Source organism: Triticum aestivum, chromosome 4B (genome assembly GCF_018294505.1).
Source record: "Triticum aestivum cultivar Chinese Spring chromosome 4B, IWGSC CS RefSeq v2.1, whole genome shotgun sequence".
In the NCBI taxonomy this organism is placed as follows: Eukaryota; Viridiplantae; Streptophyta; class Magnoliopsida; order Poales; family Poaceae; genus Triticum; species Triticum aestivum.
This window is the reverse complement of record NC_057804.1, coordinates 437291823-437313870: the sequence shown is the minus strand read 5'-3', so window position 1 is coordinate 437313870 and position 22048 is coordinate 437291823. Positions and strand designations below refer to the sequence as shown.

Genomic DNA, 22048 nt, shown 5'->3' with positions numbered 1-22048 from the left:
CATGCCACCCATAAGTAAACAAAACGGTTCAGTTTTTCTCAAAGTTGCGCTGGATTTGGTTCTTATTAAGTGATATCCTCATGTAACCAAACGGAAGGTGTAGCGCGGTGGCTAATGCTTTAATCCTCCAGGTAAGAGACCTGTGTTCGATCCCAGGCTCCATCACATTTTCTCTGTTTTTTGCGAACCCTCCCCCGCGTTAATGGGCCGGCCTAGGCGTCTGTTTTTTTTTTCAGTTTGCAATTTGCTTGTTCGTTTCTCATTTTTGTTTTGTGATTTTCCTTCTATACATTAATTATTAGGGATTTTCAAAAATTCAAAAGGTTGCGAATTTTGTTAAGAAATAAAACATTGGTGAATTCAAAAATGTTCTCGAAAGCATAAAATGTTCTTGATTTAAAAAACTCCTGTTTTTTATTTCTTTTTTGCCTTTTTTTTCTCATATCCGATTTTGTTTTCTCGTCTTTAAATTAATTCGGGATTTCAAAATTTTAAAAGATTGTGAGTTTTGCTTTTTTTTGAGAAATCATAAAATTTCTGTGAATTCAGAAAATGGTCGGGAAATCAAAATGTTCGCAATTTTTAGAAAATTGTTTGCATGTCATAAAGAAATTCTCGATTTCTAAAAATATGTTCATGAAATAAAATAATGTTCATGATTCTTAGAAAATGCTTGTGTATTCAACACGCTTTTGGGAACTGGAGAAAATGACCATGAAATTTTAGAAAAGGATCAAAAAAATTCAAACAGATCCATTGAAACAGATATGTAAATAACGAACAAAACAAACCATAGATCCGGAGAAGTTATTTTATTATTTTATTTAGTTCATCGCACACCGGGTAAAAAAAGGATTTATGTGTTCTTTACAATGTTGATCCCCAAAAAAATGACACATTTTTCAATGGGTTAGTTTTTGTAAGCTATATGAAATGACTAAATGTCTAATTTACTTCCATACATATCTATGTTTATTGTGGTACTATAGTTTTACAGGTCATGAAAAACACCACGACGCTAGCTAAAGTCGAGACACATCATTCATCATTCTACCTTAGGCAGGATCTATCAATACAGTTTGCTCAGCCAAAAAACATTTTGTTGTGACGCCTTAGGAAATAAAGTCGTCATGAGACCATCACATTTTCAGTTTTTGAAATGACTTTTTAAAAGTCTCTTATCTCATCATGACATGATTTTGATGTACTTTATGAAGTGATATTTTAAAAGTCTGTATCTCATCCTTGCATAATTTGCATAATCTGATTTATTTTTCTCCCGTGGCAACGCACGGGCCTATTTGCTAGTTATTAATCACTTCATTAAGCCCAATCCTAATGTATCGAAGCCCACGAAGCCAGCCCATGTTCAGGCCATTGGATGAGGCCACCGTGGTATTATGAAAATCTGAAAGTTCTCACTTCCCTCAAAAAAAAAAAAAAATCTGAAAGTTCTCACGGACGCTATTATATGGGCATATATACAACGACTAGCAAATATGCCCGTGCGCTGCAATGGGAGAAGCAAAACCTAACATGAAAAACAGAACTTAGGATGCTCCTAGCGACTCATCCTTGTTGCTACTTCCCCTTTTCGCCAATGGCTTTGATGAACATGGTGTCCATCTATTTCACGATGAACATGATCAATACCAAGGCGATGAGCTTGGTCATCACGGCCTAGCCTATCTCTCTTATAACCTCCTCCTGCACGGACATGTAATTCTATAAACGTTAGTACACAATATATCCTGGATATCATTTCTTTGTCATCCTATGTCTGCACAAAAAATAGAATAAGGATAACATTATTATAGAGCTTAGAGATCAATAAATAGTATGATCTGAATTTACAAAAAAACTATGTGATCAAATATGTTTGCTTACAGGGTTTGCATGCTTCTTGTACGTGCATTAGTCTTGGGTATTCAACGGTCAACAAATACGACAATTCTTGGATGAAGTTGCACTGCTATCCATCTGATTGGAGGAGGCTATATGAGATGATGGTCGGGAACTTGGAAGTGCGTTCAGGACACATTCTGGAACAAAACTGCAAAGTTATATATACATAGTACTAATAATTGTTCAACATTGTATGCTCTTGATCGCAGAACGAATGGTTTCCTAAGGAAAAACTGGACAAGGCACATAGATCAGACTGTGTCTATAAAATATGATGTTCCTGCTACACTGCATCAACTTGTTATAAAAAATGACATTTTAAAATCCGTGGGAGAGGATGAGGCACATGCATACCTTGCTGCCTTGCCGGTGCGCAAGCAATTGTAAGCGTAGTTCACATCCATCCAGTACTATTGGTTCCCGATCTAGAGGGCCCTGACCTGCAACCAACGGATACCTGCACCGCGGCCGTAGTAGTATGTGGCCTGAGAAACGTCAGCAGCTGGCCCGACATCTGCAGAGGGCGTGGCGCTCGCTGCTGCGGCGACGGATGGTGCCCCAAAGCAGCGGTGTGGGACAATGGTGAGAAGAGGAGGAGGGGAGATGGGAAGAGGGGGATCATGATCTGGATGGAAAGAGAGGAGAAATTGGCTGGCTTTCAACTGTATGGGTAGATGGAATGGAAGTAGGGAGGACGTCCCAAGAGTTTTGGGAAGGGGAACAGGAAATTTCTGCGGCAATAATGGTGATTTCTCGCTGTGCTGGTGCGCGAGCGATGCGGATAAGGAAAATTAATTACTACCCGTGATTACCCTAAATTAATTGCATATGCATTACCAAATAAGAGATTGATTGCCAAATTATTCTCAAAGATTGATCGGGAGGAGCCCGGGAAGAAAGAAAATCGCTGCAGAGGTGCGAGGGGATGGACGAAGGGGTGGACGTAAAACGGGAGAGGAACACTACGTTTTTTTAAAGTAGTAGAGAAAAGACCTAGCCGCCGTCGTCGCCTAGAATATATCTACCGACTGCTCCATTGCGTGCTTGCTGGCTGCTTGCGCCGTCATCGCCTAGAATCGATCTACGGACTGCTCCATTGCGTGCCTGCTGGCTGCTTGCGGCTTGCCGCAGTCGTCATGCTGTTGCCAGCCATGGATTATGCCTTTGTTCCAACTGCCAAGTCCTTGGATATCTGCATCTGCTCCTCAATCTTGAAGGTATACTAGTGTTTTACGTGGATTACATTCAACTAGTATGATTTATACGAACCATATCTATATTGGTCTGGTTGATTAGTATTCTTGAAAATCAAGCAAGATTTGAGAGAATAGTTTTAGGGATTGGAAGAACCATGGAGAGGATTTGGGGAAATTTCTGGACCCTTCTCTTCGGTCCCTCTCTCTGTATACATCTATAGTATGTGTACATTTTACATTTTAGTCCCTAAGGAACTAGGTAAATATAGTCATACACCAACACTCCCCCTCAAGATGGGGCAAATACATCATACAAACCCATCTTGCTACAAAACATGGAGAATGTTTTTTCGGGGAGTCCTTTTGTAAGGACATCTGCTACCTGACTAGCTGAGGTTACATACGGTAGCCAAACTATCCCTCTATCAAGCTTCTCCTTAATAAAATGACGATCAATTTCTATGTGCTTGGTTCGATCATGCTGAACAGGATTATTTGCAATGTCAATGGCAGCTTTGTTGTCACAGTACAACATCAGATGCTTGCACCTGTACAGCCGCAGCTCTGCTAGGAGGATATGTATCCATAGTAACTCACATATGCCGTGAGCCATAGATCTAAACTCAGCCTCTGCAGTAGATCGAGCCACTACACCTTGCTTTTTACTTCGCCAAGAAACTAGGTTTCCTCCTACAAATGCACAATAACCAGATGTTGAGCGTCGGTCATCTAGAGAACCAGCCCAATCAGCGTCAGTATAGCACTCAACTTGTAAGTCTCCTTGTCTGGTATATAAAAGGCCTCTTCCTGGGCACCCTTTAAGATACCTTAGGATCCTGTTTACAGCTTCCATATGAGCTGATTTTGGGTCATGCATATACTGGCTAACTACACTCACAGCAAAAGCAATATCTGGACGGGTATGAGATAAATATATTAACCTTCCAACAAGTCTCTGATAGCGCTCTCGATCCACGAGTGTACCTGCATCACTACTTAAACGATGATTTTGCTCAATAGGTGTAGCTGCAGGTCGACAACCAAGCATACCTGTTTCCTTGAGCAAATCCAAGATATATTTCCGTTGTGAGAGAAAAATGCCCTTTGACCCCCGTGAGACCTCTATACCAAGAAAATATCTCAGTTTTCCCAAGTCCTTCACTTCAAATTCCTGTGCAAGATGATGCTTCAGATTTGCAACTTCAGTGGAATCATCTCTGGTAATCACAATGTCATCGACATACACTATCAGTATTGCAACCTTGCTATTACTATGCTTGTAGAATAGTGTATGGTCAGCATTGCTTTGAACATAGCCCCTTTTCAGCATGGATTGTCTGAACCGGTCAAACCAAGCTCGTGGTGACTGCTTTAAGCCGTATAGAGAACGACGTAGGCGCAACACCTTTCCACCGGTTTGACTGGACTCAAACCCAGGAGGTATATGCATGTATACTTCCATCTCATCAAACATTGCTTCCTTCCATTTTGGATCCTCTATAGCTATTTTCCAATGGTATGGACACAGAGTCTAAAGAGGCAATAAAGCTTTTGAAGGGTGGATTACAATATTCATAGGAAATGAAATTGGCAATATCATGTTTATAATCTTTGAGGTGTCCTGGAATGTTTCGATTTCTAGTAGGTTTTCGCAAAGCAATCGGTAGATTATTTTCAGGAGCAAGGGTAGATAATTGATTCTCACTCTGCCCCGCGGTGCTAATAGGAGTGGCGGAACTACATGGGTTAGTGTTAGTACCTGGGTCCTCATGCATGTGAAGCTCACCGTCTTGTGAAGGAAATGAAGAATTTTCTATTGCATTTTCTGTGTCTCCATGACCAGAACCATTATTGCACCCATCATTATTTGTCTCCTCCCCCTGATTTTGAGCATTATCTAGAATGGGTAAACCACTTGAAGTGGAAACAAGAATGGGGCTTAATGGAGAGTCTACATTACTACTCTCCCCTTCTTGTTGCACTTCACGTGGGGATAATGCAATGCCAGTGTCACGTGTTGAGCCATAATATGGTTCATGCTCACGGAACGTCACATCCATGCTCACAAAAAACCGGCGCTCTGAAGGGCACCAACATCTATAACCCTTTTGAGAGGGGGAATAACCCATGAAAACACATTTGAGAGCACGGGGATCTAATTTTCCAACAGAGTTCCTATAATCATGCACAAAGCACACACACCCAAAGACCTTTGGAGGAACTACAAAGTCATTAGAATTCAAGAGACACTCAGCGGGAGTCTTGTGACCAAGAACCCGAAGAGGCATATGGTTTATCAAATATGCTGCGGTTTTTATTGCTTCCCCCCAAAGAAATTTAGGCACATTCATTGTAAACATAAGTGAGCGTGCAACCTCAAGCAAATGTCTATTTTTACGCTCTGCAACACCATTTTGTTCCGGAGTATCAACACATGTAGTTTGATGTTCAATGCCATTTGAGGCAAGGAAATGTCCAAACTCGTTGTTGATATATTCAGTACCATTGTCTGAACGCAAGGTTTTAATAGTTGCCCCATGTTGATTTTTAATGAGAGCACATAAATCCTTAAAAACCAAGAACACATCACTCTTATGCTTCAAGAGATAAAGCCAAGTGTAATGACTAAAGCAATCAATAAAAGTCACAAACCATCGGTGCCCAAAAATGGAACGAACCTCACAGGGTCCCCAAACATCCGAGTGAATCATTTCAAATGGTTTGGCACTTCTTAAACCTATACTAGGATAGGAACCCCTTGTATGTTTAGCTAACTCACAAGCATCACATACAAGGAGCTCCTTGGGACACAACTTGAAAAGAGAGGGGTAAATACATAATAATGCAGCAAAAGATAGATGGCCAAGCTTGCGATGATGGAGTAGCAGTTCTTGGCTAGGAGACAAGCATGATGCAAAAGCAACTTCATCACTTCCTTCATCAAGATAGTAGAGTCCATCATGCACGGTCCCAGTCCCCAACAGTCTCCCTGTCGCTAGCTCCTGAAAAGCACAACAGGTAGGATCAAACCAACCTCTACAGTTAAGGGATTTAGTAATATAGCTAACAGATAAGAGGTTGATTGGAAATTTAGGAACATGTAGAACCGGAGATAAGGACAATGTCTTAGTGCACCTAACGGATCCATGTCCTACAATAGGTGCCATGGATCCATCAGCTACACGTACCTTGTCCTTACCTGAACAAGGTGTGTAAGAAGTGAACAAATTTGAGGCTCCTGTCATGTGGTTAGTAGCTCCTGTATCAATAACCCAAGGGTTTGATTGTGTTGTAGAAGTGTGGGTCTGGTGAGGTTTCATACTTTGGTGTGAATTGATATAGAAACTAGATTCAGCTTTAGAGGAATCCTGGGAAGTAGACGAGCCTTCTGAGAGTCTAAGCTTGGAAGTAAAATCCTCAAGAGCTCGCACATCGACCACTGGTAGCTCCCCCTTGGATGTAGTGAGGTTAGCTTGTTTTTTGTTTGCTCCATGAACTCCTCCTGGTCGAGACTTTCCTTTTTCCCACCAAGTTGGAAAGCCATGCAGCTCAAAGCATGCATCCTTTATGTGTCCAGTCCTTTTACAATGGTTGCAGAAAAGTTTGTTTTTATCTGATTTGCCAACAAACTTTGGGGCACGTCGAGCTTGCATGGATAAGGCTGCACGAGCATCTATATACTTTAGGCCATTCTCAGGCTGAGCCAACCGAGTCTCCTCCTCTATCACACTTGAGATAACATCATCAAGACTAAGCCACTCAGTTTTTGAGAATATAAGTTGGCGTCGAAGGTCAAATTCCTCATTTAAGCCATCAAGAAAGAGCTTGCTCACAAATGGCTCAAACCAGGTATGATGAATAGCCAAGTCTTGTTTGTCAACGGGCTCAAAGGGATGATAATAATGCAGTTCTCTGTACAGTCTTTTGGTCTCACCAGCATACTCTGTCACAGACTTTGCGCCTTGCTTTAGGTTTGTCAATTCACGCATAATACGATTACCTTGCATTTTATTGGATCTCCCTGCAAACTGCTTCTCCAAAGCTGCCCATACTTCAGATACAGTAGTCATAGTCTCAACTTGTTCTCGAATTGGTGGTTCCATGCTTCCTAATAACCAGACCAACACTCTGTCATTAACCTGTTTTGCACTAGTGTCACTTAGTTGTTTTCCTTCATCAGCACTAAGCAAGTCATCATAACCATGAGAACTCAGGATTAACTGGGCATGTCGTGCCCAGCTGATGTAATTGCCCGGTCCAGCCAGCTTTACTGGATTAGGCTCAAGTGCATATTTGATTCCTTCAGGAACCACTCTGAGTTGTTGCTGCTGCTCAAACATTTTGCTGAAAATTTCATATAGCTTATCCACACTAGAATCCCCTGCTTTATCCTTGCTTGGATATGCCATAGTTCACCACGACAAAACAAACACCCAGTCACACAGGACTTGTTTTAGCACTCCACCAGCAACACACTCGTACACAATGGCAAGTAGATGTATTAGTATGAGTTGCTCTCAGATGCACACATGCAACACAAGCAGAATATTTTAATCCGGCCACCAAGCAAAGATAAGCTTGACTTGACGAGCTCACAGTCAGTCAGTACTAATCGCAATAATCCAAAGGGAATCACAGGTGCTATTATCACCTTCTCATACAGATGGTCAGATGCAGAGGAGGCAGTGGCCGTATATTGGCGGATGACAGCAAGAAGCTCGCCTGCAGATTAACAAATTTGTATACCGGCGGCAGTGCGGCTAGATGCGGCAAGACATCACTAGCTTCTCGTTTTCTTATCAACTAACACAGGGGCGACTTGATGATTCAAAGCTTACCGCCTAGCCACCGTAGTCAAGCTGGCGAATCTGGACGGCAACACAGCACCGCCAACCTCAAATCACAGAAGAAACGCAGTGGATTTCAACCTGCTCCGATGCCATCTTGAAAATCAAGCAAGATTTGAGAGAATAGTTTTAGGGATTGGAAGAACCATGGAGAGGATTTGGGGAAATTTCTGGACCCTTCTCTTCGGTCCCTCTCTCTGTATACATCTATAGTATGTGTACATTTTACATTTTAGTCCCTAAGAAACTAGGTAAATATAGTCATACACTAACAAGTATATTTGCATAAACATGCAATGGATTAATTTCTGGCTAGATTTGCCTTTCTCAATTAGGTTTGATGTTGTTTTCTGGATTACAGCTCACTAGAAATTTTTTCCTACAGATTATAGTCCACTAGTGAATTTATACTATTTTACTTGGATATAAAGTGCAGAGAATAATCTACTATACAACATATCTTTTAATTTGGTTTGATCTTATTGACAGCCATAGATCTAAATTTAATCTAGGAGAAATATAGTACTTTCAATTGTCCATATATTGTTATGACTTGATATCTCAATGTTGCATCGGAAATTGCACCATGGGGAAAATACGGACAGGACACAAGGAGCGGGCATTTTTTGTGCTACCTGCTATGCACCGTTCGATTTGCTCGTGTTGCATGAAATAACGGTGTTAATACAAACGTAACATGGACATGGACAACACCGCATTAGGTCAGTCCATATTGAACTTTCCCCCTCTTTAGCTAGTATTATCTTATTCGCCCCCCTCATACTCAAATCCTGGCTCCGCCCCTGCCGTCGGGCCCAGAGCTGGGTATCATAACGCCGGGCCTGGAGGCGCTATACGGCCCAAATAGCGCCTGGGCCTGAGGCGCTATGCCTCGTTGCCTTGCAGCCGCAGCCGGCCCACCACGCCACGCTCGAACAGAGGGCAGTCGAACAGAGACAGCGGCGGCGGCGCCCCTCTCTCCCCTTGTCAAATCTTCACTCAAAATCGGCTGGAGCTTAAGCTTTTTTTCGTGGATTTCATCGCCCATCCATCCCTAAAGGTATTCCCCTCCGACCCCCTCAATTTCATCCGACAAAATCATCACATCGGCCCTATTTTTGCATGTTTAGGTGAAACCCTAGTTCATCATCATGTTACAGTTTTGTATGGATTATTGTGATTGTATTGAGTAAGCATTCTAGACTACTTTACTGTTTCTCTGATTAGGAACACTTCGAGCATGGCTCACGCGGTAGGAAGGATGCCAAAAGCAGGGGTGTAGATGTCCACGGCCATTGCTGCCCATCAGGACCCTCTTCGGCATCTTCACTGGCGGGTCTGCTGAATGAAACAAAGATATTGGGGTACTGCTGCGTAATAACAGGTTTTTTGTCCCATAGTTTTCACTTTATGCTAGTATAAACAATGGATTTTCTTGGTATGCAACCAGCACGCTATATTCCCAACGTATCTTCTGAAATCAATTAGGGGCTCCATGGTTCTATCTAAATCAAAAATCAAACTTGGCTGATCAGGCACATTGAAGCGAAGGCTTCCTTGCTGTGTCAGTTTATACTAACATTCATAGCTTACACATTTTGGGCGGCTCTTGAAAATTAAAACAAGGATTAATATTCCTAGCATGACTGCATTAGCTATGATCTGATTAGCTAGTAGCGGTGTATTTAAGCACACCCGCTGAAAGAGTAGTCTAATTAGCTAAATGCAGCTTTGCTGTTTCTCAAGACACAGATTGGTGCTACTATGACAATTGGCTAACATCGACAGCATTTTATTATGCACCTTTGCCTTGTATGTTCTGAATGATTAAAGTTATGATTCTTTTTTTCAAATATCTAGGATGACACTTCTCAGTGAGCATTATGATAAGGGTCACCGTGGGCGGCTTATGGCGGATGAGAGACATGTAATACATATTGATAATGCTAGTTCATACTTGTTAGTCCATTGATGTTACTGCCAATTGGAGTGTTCAAATGAATTTGTCAGGACAGTTGAATATTTTGTCACTGATTTATTCTAGTTTGTATTCTTAGTTTACATGGATCTATAATGTTCTAACTTGTATTTTTGCAGGTCTTTTGTCCCCTGCGCCTGAGGCCTCATGAGGCTTCATCCAATAAGATGAGATATGATGAGCGGTACACACAGTACATTGAGAGGCCGGGACTCCTTCCGTTCATCCAGCTTGTCACTCGGTTGACGCCAAGCATGAACCCTTGTGCCGATCACCGCGCTTGTTGACCGCTGGAGGCCGGAGACTCATAGTTTTCACCTCCGGACTGGGGAGATGACTGTTACTCTCCAGGATGTTTCGATGATCCTGGCACTTCCCATCGAGGGAGTTCCTGTTTGTTTTAGCACTGGTGCTGCTGGTTGGCGCGCTAGGATGTTTGAGCTTATCGGTGCGGTTCCTGCGGTGCCGGAAGACCCGACTAAAAACAGAGTCCCCGCCGGCGCGACTTATGTTTGGATTGTAGAACATTTTAGCCAGTGCCCTGATGATGCTAGCGAGGAGACGGTGCAACAATATGCACGCGCATACTTGTGGTATGTGATCTCGAGGACTCTGTTTGCTGACGGTGGTGGCAGGACCGCTCCGTGGATGTGGCTGAAGGCATTATCTGGTTGGGATAGTAAACAGAGCCGGGGTTCGGCGGCACTTGCCTACTTGTACCGTCAGGTAATCACTTGTAAATATTTTTTCATGATATTACACCTCCAGACATTCTCTAATCATACTGCTTGTGCCTCTGTGCAGTTGGATGAGGCGTGTTGTAGGCGCAAAGATGAAGCTAGTATTGGTGGTCCGTTGGTCCTACTTTCGGTTTGGATGTGGGAACACTTCTCAGTTGGACGACCGAGAGTGATTGGTTACGACGCCTGGGATGATCATGACAACCCGCTACGGAAGCCTACATGGGCGTACAAGTGGGACAAGGTTTCGGAGTTCACTGGTGACCCAAACAGGATGTACAGGGAGTACACCAATGAGTTTGACACGCTAACCTCCGAGCAGGTAATAATTGTCATGTTAATATTGAAATTTCCCAGTTTGTCTGAGTTTTTTTAATGTTGCATCATTGTCATAAATGTTAACAGTAGATGCCTATCATTAGCTCCAATTTTTTCTATTGTCTCCCTGCTTGTTCTATTTTGTAGGTGACATGGCAGCCATATGGAGCGCGGGACAATTTTGCTTTCATCTGTGATTTCCAGTTGAACCCGAAGTGCACGGAGGAATCACATCTTTGGCTGATGCGGTGCCCATTGATATGCTTATATGCAGTCGAGTTCCACCTTCCACAGCGTGTGATGACCCAATTTGGATTATTTCAGGATACACCGCCGAAATGGAAGGACACGGATGTCGCGCTTCACGGGTGAGAGTGCATCTTCTGTCTTTAGCATTGTAATACTATTTCAGGCTACTAATACTTGTCATTGTCAATATGAAGCTTGGACAAAATGAAACAGAAGAAGATCAAGAACTGGGAGTCATATCATGACAAGTTCATCAAGAAATGGAATTACGTCGTGAGGGTGGCTAATGATAACCGACAAGTACATCTCCAAGAGTACGATGAAGCTGCATTTGACAAATATCTTCGTTGGTTTCTTAGCGAGTCCCGTGTGGAGTTATGCCCACCTGCTTATGAGGAGGGCATATTGGAGGCGCCCACAGGTTTTGAAGGGACTGCCAACCTTGAGTACAACAGGCTCATCAGAGAGGGCAGACAAACCGGATTCGCTCCTGTGATCAACTTTATTGTAAGTTTTGCCCCTTTCGACGTATCAACATAACTAGAGCTCTCTTGTTGACATGTTTGTTTTCATAGCGCACTGAGATCTCGCGCCAAACTCCGCCTATGTCTTCTAGGCATAGCCGGTCCCAAGCCCGGGTAAAGGAGGAGGGTTGTGATAGGCTTGGCGAGCCAACGTAAAAACTAGCCAGTCCCATAGGTATGAAACCGATTTGAGCGAGAGTAGTACTAGGATGGGTGACCTCCTGGGAAGTCCTTGTGAAAGAGTTTCATATCTAAGGGTTGTGATAGGCTTGGCGAGCCAACGTAAAAACTAGCCAGTCTTTTGGGTATGAAACCCATTTGCGCGAGAGTAGTACTAGGATGGGTGACCTCCTGGGAAGTCCTCGTGAAAGGGTTTCATATCTAGCCTACCCCAACTTGTTTGGGATCAAAGGCTTCGTAAGTAAGTACTGAGATCTCGCGCCAGATTAGTGAAGCCGGCCAAGCACTCGCACAACCTCAGGGCAGGGATTCTGAGAATGCCCTTAGAGAGTTTGTTAAGGTATGTTGTGAGAGCTTTTTGTTTACATGTTCTGTGTTCAAATCCAATAAAATCTCTATTTCGCAATGTCACAGTGTAGCGCTACTCGGCTACGTTCCTTAGCTCATCTTCTTGGTTGCCGTACTGTCGAGGCCGACATGCCCACCCAGTCGAGGTCCACTTCTTCTGAAGAGGAGGTATGAAATCTGTGTTACCATATATTTTTTAATTCTTGCATATAAAATATTCATCATGCTGTGATTGCATACACGAATGTTCCCATCATCATGTGTGCACCCGTATATATGTATAAGTGTAGTTCTAGAGTCCACATGTATTGCTAATTACCATGTGGAGTTATGAACTGAACATTGCTTGTTGCATGTTTCAAAGTTGATGCTATGATTCGTATTTTGTGAATTGTGTTCCAGAAACAAGCTATATGTTACTTTATGATTTATCTTTACTCAAACAAAATGTTGAATTTCTTGCTGGATGCAATTCCACTCAAACACATTCCTTATTTTTCAGGCGGCCGCCGAGATGACCCTGAGGGGGTTTATGGATGATGCACCTCAGCCTAGTCAGCCTATTGAGCGGCGTCACTTCAACTTAAAGCCTAGGAAGACCTTCAACCGTTATACACCGGAGGCATGGAACAAGAAACAAAAGAGGACCGTTGTTGAGTCCGAGAACGAGTTTGAGGACGAGGAGGAGCCGGCACCGAAGAAGGTTCTGAGGAGGTTGAAGAGGGTCGGGGTGGAGCCGGGGACGAAGAAGGTTGTGAGGCAGGCGAGGGGGAAGAAGTAATGTATTTGTGAACTATTGAAGTTGTCACTTTAGTTAGCTTCTATTTGTAAACTTGTTGTAATTGTGGACTTGATGTGAACTTGTCGTAATTGTAGACTTGCTGTGAAGTTTTCGTAACCGTGAAATTCTTGTAAACTTATCAACTTCCTGCCAAGCATAGCGCCCGGTCATGAATCATGAAAGAGCTTAAGTATGCGTGTGGTGCTATGGCCTGAATCAGGGCATAGCGCCCTTTATGAGGGCACTATGGTATGAACCATAGCGCCTCCGCTTGTGGCGCTATGATATGAAGTACAACGCCCTTGTTGGTGGCGCTATGGTCGACAGACCGTGCCACGTTGGCTGCCTCATGGCGCCATGAGTCCGGCGCTATAGTGTAGTGCATAGCGCCCCGTTGCAGGCGCGATCAAAAAATGTCAGATTCGTGAAATACTTTCGTTGTGGGGTCAAATCCTGCTTAACTTTTTCAAAAGGGTCAAAACAGTGATTTTGCCCTTGCTAGGGCGTTCATTTCGAGCTTACTCCAGCCAGTATACGTCCCGTGCAAGCAAAAAAGTTGTACTACTACCCTTCAGCTCGGCAGGTCAAGTCCACCACACGAGTACGAGCAGTACTCCAGTAAAAATAGATTCAGTATTCAGGCTACGACAACACGTGAACGAGCAGTACTTTCATGCACGATCTGCGCACAATATACGACTTTAAAGCCACACGCACACACACAAAAAGAGGGGATCCAATGGTGTAGCCCTTTCCCATGAGCCTTTTTTTCCGCCGGCGAAGCGAAATCCTCCCAGCCGGCCCCAGGGACCCAATTTTCGTCAGATTGGACCGAAAATACATCCGCCGAATCCAGCACGCTGGGAGGCGCACGGAAGCGCTGGCGAAAGCGAAAAGGCCAGCTCTGTCTGCGAGCCAGCCCCAGACCCCCCCCTCCCCGTGCGCACGATAGAGTGCCACTTTCCCCTTCGTCGTTGCTGGCACCACCACCTCTGCCCTTCGCGGTGAACCCGTCGCTAGAAAGTGCAGCTCCGCCGCTAGAAAGGAAAGCCTTCGCTACGCCAACCTCCACCTCCTTGCTGGTCGAGCTTTCGCGTCGGCTCGGCGTCGCAGGCAGCTTTCCGCGCACCACGCCCGCGAGGTGTTCGGCGATTTCATGTTCAACCATGGACTCCGACGACGAGGAGATGTCCGCAACTCTGATGGAAGAGGAAGCCGAGGCCGCCGCCGACGATGAAGAGCACTTGATGATCCTCGCCTCTCTGGCCAGCCTGTTCACGCGGAATGCAAAGTCGCAGCGAGGTGGCTTGGCGCCAGGGCGCCGCAAGAGCAAGGCGAGGCAGCGGATGGAGGGCTACTGCATACTCTACGCCGATGATCCATTGCACGACGAGACAATATTTCGGCGCCGTTTCAAGATGAACCGGAAGCTCTTCCTTAAGACTGTGCATTCCATCCGGGAGTTCGACAGCTACTTCATTTGCAAGAAGGATTGCACCGGCATGGTAGGATTTTCCTCTCCAGAAGTGCACACTCGCTGTGAGGATGCTTGCATACAGAGTTCTCAGTGATACACAGGATGACTATCTACGCATGGCCGAGTCCACTGCCATTGAGTGTTTGTACAAGTTCTGCAGGGCAGTGATGGCAGTGTTTGGACCAAAGTACTTGCGATCACCCAATGTGAAGACACTGCTCGGATCCTAGCCATGAATGAAGCAAGAGGATTCCCTGGGATGTTTGGAAGCATCGGTTGCATGCATTGGGTATGGAAGAACCGTCCATTTGCATGGCAGGGGATATACAAAAGGCACAAAGGGAGCTTGCAGTGTGATACTTGAGGCAGTGGCTACACAACATCTCTGAATTTGGCACTCCTTCTTTGGCATGGCAGGACTCACAATGACATCAACGTCATGCAGTGTTCGAATATCTTCGCCAAGCTTGTTGAAGGTCATGCTCCCTCGGTGAACTTCGAGACCAATGGGCGCTACTACAACAAGGAATACTACCTAGCAGATGGCATCTATCCAAGATGGTCAACATTTGTGAACACTATCTCAAACCCCATTGTGGGCAAGAAATCTTGGTTTGCTCGGTGCCAGGAGGTTTGCAGGAAGGATGTCGAGTGGGCATTTGGTGTGCTCCAAGCTCGATTTGCTGTTATCCAGTACCCTACTCTGACCTGGTCGAAAATTCAGATGTGGAAGGTGATGAATGCATGCGTGATCTTGCACAATATAATCATTGAGAGCGAGCAGGAGGATCCAGTGATTGAAACTAAACCATATTTCAGACAGGGTCCTCTTGTAGCTATTGATCAGCAGGTGTCGGCATCATGGGACGCCTTCTTTGCTATGCACAAAGAGACCCGGGACCCACAGGTGCATCAAGAACTGGAACACGATCTGGTGGAACACCTGTGGAGGCTCAAGGGCAACATATAGTTTGATGTGTTTTAATTTATTTTCAAAACTTGTTACATTATGAACTTGCTTTGTTGAACTATTTGTTTTGTATTGATTTTTATGGCGAACTATGTGATCAAAATTATGTTGTGTGTACATTTGTGTCAGTTTTAGCGCCGAAAATCGCTGTTTGGGGAGCGAAGTTGGGGACGCGGCTAGGAACCGGCGCCCCCACGACGAAATTAGCGTCGGCACCACCCTCCCAAGCCGCACTATCTACCACCAAAAACGGCCTGGGACGGCGCCCACGGCTGGAGATGCTCTTAGTTCATTACTACTCCTACACAATTCAACTCCTTGCTTGGTGTGCCTGCTAACTATAATCAAAACTAGTACTAAGGGCATCTCCAACGGCAACCCGCAAAAATCCTCTCACATCCGTCCGCGGACAGGGGGGCCAGTCCGCGAACATGGATGCGGGAGGACGTCATCCAATGCTAGCCGCATACATTTCAAACCACATTTTAACTAACCGGACGAAATTCAAGGGAAGCGACCAATATTCATCAAAGTTCGGATAGAAAATAGCACAAATCATCCAACAGTGTGTGCACGTGAATGGACGCCCGTTTGTCCTGTGTTACACCACGACAGCACGTGCGGACTACATATAATGTGTGGACCAATGTTGAGTGGATGAATCAATCAACAAGTTGAGCAAGAGGAAGTAAAACTTACCATCTCCTCCATGTCCATGTGCAATGGCCACCTTGCCTCGAGCTGACTAACCAAGTTGCAAAACTTGATGACGCTGACTTGGATAGCATGCCAACGATACGACAACGACCCCACATTGCATAGTTGAATGATGTACATGTCATAACGCGCAATGTGCTTTGGTGCTTGAAACTTTTCATGCACTTGCTCCCAGAAGGGCTCCCCTTTACTCCTGCCTATGAAATCCGTGGATACGGCCAGCCACGCATCGCATGACAACTCATCCTTCATGGTCGAGTAGCTCACCATCCTTTATACTCTAAAAAACGATGTGGCATTTGAAAATAAGCTGAATGGCATTTGACCAAACACCTGCTGGGCGTAGTGTCCGCCATGGAGGTCGTCGATAGGGGGCGGAGTGTACCTGGGTACAAACGGCTCCAGGGTGGAAAGCTCCGTTGGAACGGCTAGCGGGCGCGTCGGTGCTGATTGCGGACGTCCGACAATGCATCTATGGCGGCCAGAGACGAACAACAATGACGGCGGAGGTGGAGGGCGCGGATGCAAAACAAGGGGGAGAAGGGTCAGAGTAGAAGAAAATGGGACCGGGATGGGGGATTGGGTGGGCCGAGGGTGTCGGAATCCTACGTTTTCGGGTCTTCGGACTCCCGCAGACCTCCCCTACTTTGTCTCCAATTTGCGGGAGAAATCACGTCCGGTCCGCCCCGCGGACCGACACAGGTCGACGTTGGATGGCTTCCGCGGTCCGGACGGTTGCGGGTCCGCCTTGGAGATGCCCTAAGCCTGTAATTTATTTTTGTTAAGAAATCTGTTTACATTTCTTAAAAGCACTACTTTTCACCAAACCTACGAAAGAGGCAGCATTTTCTTTTGCCGCCACTTTCTGGCCTAATTAGATTGGTTCCAACGAAAAAGGATATCTGCTACCATGATACGATATGGGTGTCATTTCAAGACGCTACTCCAGTCCAGCCCAGTGCGCAGCTTGAGGATGGCAAGTGAAATGATTTGGTCCATGACGGTGCTGTACTGCTGCTAATAGCACCATGATAAAGGCCGTTAGCCTTTGAACCTTTGATCCTTTTCCTTCAATCTATGATGGAGCCCACGCCGTTTTCTGTATGGCCTGGATAAAGCAGTTTATGAGGCAAGTTTTAGTTAACCACTATGGGTAACATGCTGAATTATTATCAGGGTCACCAACCACAGGCCTGAATTATTTGAAAACCCAATGCGTTCTCCGTTTTCCTCTGTCGCGTCTGCGCTATGCTGAATTAATTTTGGTTCTGCTCATTGAAAAAGTTGGAAGGCGTGGAAGGCCGGCAACATCGTGCACTTAATTTATCCTACTGTCATCAGGACAATAGGTAGATGGACACCGGAATATCTATTCTCTCTGTCCAAATCTCGAACCCCCACTATTATACTCCCTCCGTTCCGAATTACTTGTCTTAGATTTGTCTAGATACGGATGTATCTAGACTCATTTTAGTGCTAGATACATCCGTATCTAGACAAATCCAAGACAAGTAATTCGGAACGGAGGGAGTATATCCGAGAGTCGTGCCCTTCTTCCCCTTATCCTAGGGCCACGGCGATGTTTTTTTTTTACGGATCCTTTCGCGATGTTCAGCAGTAGTAACACAAGAGATTTGTTCAGAATGAGCATAGATGAACAATGCAATTCCCACTCACAGGTTCACGCTAGTGAAGAAATGCAGAGATTATTCGACGTATATAAATCCATGGTACTACACTTTGTATAGGAAGGACAAATGGAAGCCCAAAAGCAAGAAATGGATAGAATGGAACCGATCCATCTATGAACGAATCGATGGATAAAGAAAGAAAGAAAACTGAAATTATCTACTAGCAACAGATGTTCAAGCGGCATCATTTTCACCGGCACTGGCAGCATTCAGATCCACAGAAAGATCAAGTTCCTGCATTGTAACAGAGCAAATTGTTGAGTTTTCCATTCAGATCTTCCTTTGGTCTTTTAATCGGCTATTATTCAGTATTGAAAATATTGACGTTTTGAAAGAAAGGAAGAAAAAAAGAGCTAGCACAATTACCTTTCCAGTGATCTTGCTGTACAAGGCGAGCACATCCTTCACCGTTGTCTCAAAATGGGTGGTCGCGTCGTAGCTCTGTAAAAAACAACGAATTAAGAACAATCCTGCAATGTTGTGGAGTGAGTAAACTATGGTTGCTTCAACTTACAGTTGTCAAGAAGCAGTTGTCCTCCTCAGCAGCGTTAACAGGCTCGAATCGATCGTACATGTCGAAGAATGTCTCCTCCACTGGGCCGAGCAGGTCGATCCCCGGTTTCAGCTCGATCTCGGGCTTGTCGGTCTCAGCTTCAGTCGACACAAAGGCGATGAACTTGCCTTTCGGCGCAACGTTGTGAGCGTACGAACAACAGAACACGTACCTGCAAAATAATTGTGTCAGGTACTGCTATTGTGCTTTAACTAAACAAGACAGCTCATGTTTGAAAGCAATCATAACAGCTAAAACCAACTGAAGAACAGTACTCCTTATCTAACTAAGATTGTTTTAAGGTTCGATGGTTTGCTTTCGTTTTAAAATTACTTACATGTCTGATTTGCGCTTCAGCTGTTTCTTTGGGAGGATAATCTGCACGGAGTGAGAATCTTTGGTGTCAGGAATTGGATGCTTCATTATGCATATGGCACGCGCCACCCTTCCAACCTTCTTCACCTGTACATTGTTTGAAGGATTTCAAGGTCATATCATACCACAAGCCTGAATCTGAAATTTACTGGTTTGCGAGCCACAGATGTATATATACCTTGTCAGGCAAGTATGAGGGATCACAGACAACCTTCTTGCATTTCGCGGTCTCCCCTTCGGATGTCACACCAAATGCTTTACCACTCTCATCGAACTCAACCTGCAAACAGTTCCAAATTTAAGTTTGACTGAAGATTTAGAAAGTAGCATTGCAGCACTGTTGAGTGGTGAACTGTCTGAAAATGGATAAAACAGTTACCTTGCATTCTGGTTTGTTGAGCATGTATGTGCCACCATAAACAGCGCTCAGACGAGCAAAGGCCTAGTATAATGTTCTCAATTTCAGTTGAATGAAGCTGAAATTTCTATCAATTAAGGGTAAATTGGCGTGGTCATATACCTGAGGGAGCTCTCCTAGCCCATACAAGGGGTAGATATAAGGTGATCCACCTTGGAAGCGTGCCAATGATTCCGCATAAAGCTATTGAAAGAAGACCAATGTGGCGATCAGATGTTAATTCTCTTTTCCTCCGCAAACCCCAATGTATTTATTGTCAAATTATCTGTCATGGCTTCATGTTGTTTGTTTCACCCATTTTATATCTTTAGCTGAAAACTATGCTCTTACAGCATATGTCAAGGAAAAAAGATGTGCAGTATATGTCCTTTCTGTAATCCGTCTTCCAAGAATACGCCTTAGGATCTTCTCTTTTTTAAAACAAAAAATAGTTGGCTAAGGTGCTGACTCCAACAGACTTGTTTTGTTTAGTTGGTGGGAATATAGTACCTTCATTCTCTTGACAGTGTCAAGTGCAGGCTCATCGAGATAGTTGTCATCCCGGTGAAGTGCCAATGCATGACCAATAAAGTCAACTGTGTCATCCTCCAGTCCATATTTGCTGACCCAAGCAAACATTGTCGACTTTGCATTAGGAAATGGTCGCGAAATGCAACTTGGTTTTCTACTTTTTGATTATTGAGCAGCAACCAGAATATAACACAAGCCAAAGCAACTTACGAGATAAGTTCCCTCGTCGTGACTTTGTGCAGATCTAGGCCTTCGTGTGATTTCGCGTCATCCTCTTCGTAGTCCTGAACATAAATGAAGAACTTCCTAGCGCGGCGCTTTTCAAACAGGCCCATTAGGTTAGATTTCAAGGCTTCAACATCTGTCGCAGGGACTTTGTGGATCTATCAGCATTACCAAAGAAGGAAATGTGAATAAGAACATGGTGTATAAATGTTTAACAGTAGTATCGCGTCAAATATCAGATCCATACCTTCCCGTTGTTGTACACGAAGCTGCCATCGACGGCCTTGAAGTTCAGATACTTTGTCACGCTCGTGCGGATCAAAACACGGACCAATGCACCGTTGGCCATCATGAACTGCAAAGTCACATTTTACGGTGAACCGCATAACAACAGAAGCACAGGAAAGACAAATGAACTGAGTTTACAAGCGCCTACAGACCTTGGGCACCATGTCGACATTGTACTCCTTGCTGATACCCAGATGTTCTGGAGTGGTGTCGCTGCCTTTGAATCTCTTCCAGATCTATCAAGCGAACGGAACGAAACGTAAGACAACATAACTGAAGATTCACGAGAATTTTGAGATCCTTTTTTTTTTGTATTTTGGAGAACATTGTGATACATATGGTGTTTGCAGGGGTTGCGTTAAATAGCGCACCTTGGCCAGATTCAGGGATGTAGATTCTCCACCGTAGTAGTCATTCCTGTCCATGTGAAGAACCTGTGCGTACACAAGGTACAAAGAAAGATAATGGCTTCAGAGTTATGCATTGTAACTTTTGTCAAAAGAGAAATGATAGCTTAAGATAATGTTGCCCTTCGTGAACAATTGGTGATGATGTATCCAGCAACATTTCCATGTGATGATACGCAAAATCAGAAGGGAACTCAGTGCTCACCTTGAGGCCATCGACGGAGAGGATGCCACTGAGGATGCACTCCTTGAGCCCCGTCCCCAGCACGATCACGTCGTACTCCTCATCCATCGCTCCCGAACAAACCCTTCTTCTCCGATCTACCGGTACCGGATCTTCCTCTCGCGGCGGTGAGCCTCCTCCACCCCTCGCAGGTTATCTCTCCCTTCCCGGCTCGCCGTGCGTATATATGGGAGGAGCCCGACAAGCGCGCGCGTTCGCACAGGCACCGCATCCATCGGTCGCGGCTCCCCGCGGAGATGCCGTCGAGGCGCGCGGTTGCAGGTCGCAGCGCCCGGCGAGCTCGACGCGTGGCGCGCCGTGCTCTCCGTCGTTCTCTCTCGCGAGGTGGCGTGGGCCACCGTATTGTACGCCAAAGGCCTGGGCCCAGCGCTCCCTTTTCATCGTATATTTCTAAAACTTTTTTTTTTGAGGATCCGTATATTTCTAAAACTTTCATAACGTATAAAAATGTCTCTGCGACGTTAACAAAATGTTCACAACACAAACGAAATGTTCACATGTCTTAAAAAGGTAAATGGTACTTAAAAAAAGTCTTACGAAATGTTCGCCCAATATTAAAAAATGCTTTGTGCCCATTTAAGAAGAAGTTTTTCGCATTTTAAAAATATGTATAACCATATAGAAACACTTTATAACCATATAGAAACAAGTTTTCACGTTTAAAAAAAGGTCATGCAATTTTTGAGAAATTTTCATTATTTATTACAAAAATGTTCAATGTGCATTTTACGAAATGTGCAACATGTATTTGGGAAATTATTCAACGTGCATTTGGAGAATATTTAACGTACATATAAAAAATGTTCAAACTATATACAGAAAGTGTTGCATGAGTAATTTAGGTAAATTCAATACAGTATTCTGGAAAGAATAAACAAAACAGAGAATACAAAAAAAGAAAGAAAACTGAAAGAAAGCCAATGAAAACCATCACAGAATGTCCGGCCCACTAGGGCGTGCGCGCACCATGTGCGAGAGGCAAGACGAGGATACTGTATATCCCTTGTGGAGTAGTTTTTTTTTTTGAGGGGTTTGTGGAGTAGTTATGTAACGTACCGAGCTCTAAGCTCGCGTCACTCACACGCTACCCTACATAGGCTTGGCCCA

General features: G+C 44.4%; 3 protein-coding genes across 9 annotated transcripts; 1 reads left to right on the top strand and 2 right to left on the bottom strand.

Annotated features, from left to right (window-relative positions):
- Nucleotides 1–5708: 5708 nt before the first annotated feature.
- On the bottom strand, nt 5709–8147 carry LOC123092586 (uncharacterized). 2 transcript variants are annotated; one of them, XM_044514386.1, is made up of 2 exons: nt 6301–8147; nt 5709–6103 (listed from the first exon to the last, which is right to left on the bottom strand). In XM_044514386.1, the coding sequence occupies exons 1-2, from the start codon at nt 7508–7510 to the stop codon at nt 6060–6062; spliced, it is 1254 nt and encodes a 417-aa protein (XP_044370321.1). In that variant the 5' UTR covers nt 7511–8147; the 3' UTR covers nt 5709–6059. The 2 variants fall into 2 exon arrangements, with proteins under 2 accessions (XP_044370321.1, XP_044370322.1); XM_044514387.1 differs by having other exon boundaries at nt 6424–8147.
- A 654-nt stretch (nt 8148–8801) lies between these two features.
- On the top strand, nt 8802–13183 carry LOC123092585 (serine/threonine-protein phosphatase 7 long form homolog). Of its 6 annotated transcripts, none has more exons than XR_006444748.1 (9): nt 8853–9008; nt 9176–9332; nt 10046–10652; nt 10731–10988; nt 11132–11352; nt 11428–11740; nt 11809–12277; nt 12352–12453; nt 12788–12977. XR_006444748.1 is itself a non-coding variant. In XM_044514382.1 (9 exons), exons 4-9 carry the CDS (start codon nt 10260–10262, stop codon nt 13064–13066), a joined length of 1566 nt encoding a protein of 521 aa, XP_044370317.1. In that variant the 5' UTR covers nt 8867–9008; nt 9176–9332; nt 9809–9875; nt 10046–10259; the 3' UTR covers nt 13067–13183. The 6 variants fall into 6 exon arrangements, 5 of the variants coding, with proteins under 5 accessions (XP_044370316.1, XP_044370317.1, XP_044370320.1 ...); XM_044514382.1 differs by lacking the exon at nt 11809–12277 and adding an exon at nt 9809–9875 and having other exon boundaries at nt 8867–9008; nt 12788–13183; XM_044514381.1 differs by lacking the exon at nt 11809–12277 and having other exon boundaries at nt 8802–9008; nt 12788–13183.
- A 4737-nt stretch (nt 13184–17920) lies between these two features.
- LOC123094956 (guanosine nucleotide diphosphate dissociation inhibitor At5g09550) lies at nt 17921–21158 on the bottom strand. The gene is made up of 13 exons (XM_044516812.1): nt 20903–21158; nt 20662–20724; nt 20443–20526; nt 20250–20357; nt 19988–20160; nt 19757–19868; nt 19370–19450; nt 19229–19291; nt 19028–19129; nt 18812–18936; nt 18436–18646; nt 18288–18362; nt 17921–18155 (listed from the first exon to the last, which is right to left on the bottom strand). Exons 1-13 carry the CDS (start codon nt 20987–20989, stop codon nt 18096–18098), a joined length of 1344 nt encoding a protein of 447 aa, XP_044372747.1. The 5' UTR covers nt 20990–21158; the 3' UTR covers nt 17921–18095.
- Between the last annotated feature and the right edge of the window lie 890 nt (nt 21159–22048).

Coding starts and splice junctions, on each gene's coding strand:
- LOC123092586 (XM_044514386.1), bottom strand. CDS start 7,510: ATGGCATATCCAAGCAAGGATAAAGCAGGGGATTCTAGTGTGGATAAG. Junction 6,104..6,300: donor TTCTTACACACCTTGTTCAG/GTAAGGACAAGG, acceptor TGTGCTTTTCAG/GAGCTAGCGACAGGGAGACT.
- LOC123094956 (XM_044516812.1), bottom strand. CDS start 20,989: ATGGATGAGGAGTACGACGTGATCGTGCTGGGGACGGGGCTCAAGGAG. Junction 19,869..19,987: donor ACGACGAGGGAACTTATCTC/GTAAGTTGCTTT, acceptor TGCTTGGGTCAG/CAAATATGGACTGGAGGATG. Junction 18,937..19,027: donor CCTCATACTTGCCTGACAAG/GTATATATACAT, acceptor AACAATGTACAG/GTGAAGAAGGTTGGAAGGGT.
- LOC123092585 (XM_044514381.1), top strand. CDS start 10,260: ATGACTGTTACTCTCCAGGATGTTTCGATGATCCTGGCACTTCCCATC. Junction 10,653..10,730: donor TTGCCTACTTGTACCGTCAG/GTAATCACTTGT, acceptor GCCTCTGTGCAG/TTGGATGAGGCGTGTTGTAG. Junction 12,454..12,787: donor CCACTTCTTCTGAAGAGGAG/GTATGAAATCTG, acceptor CTTATTTTTCAG/GCGGCCGCCGAGATGACCCT.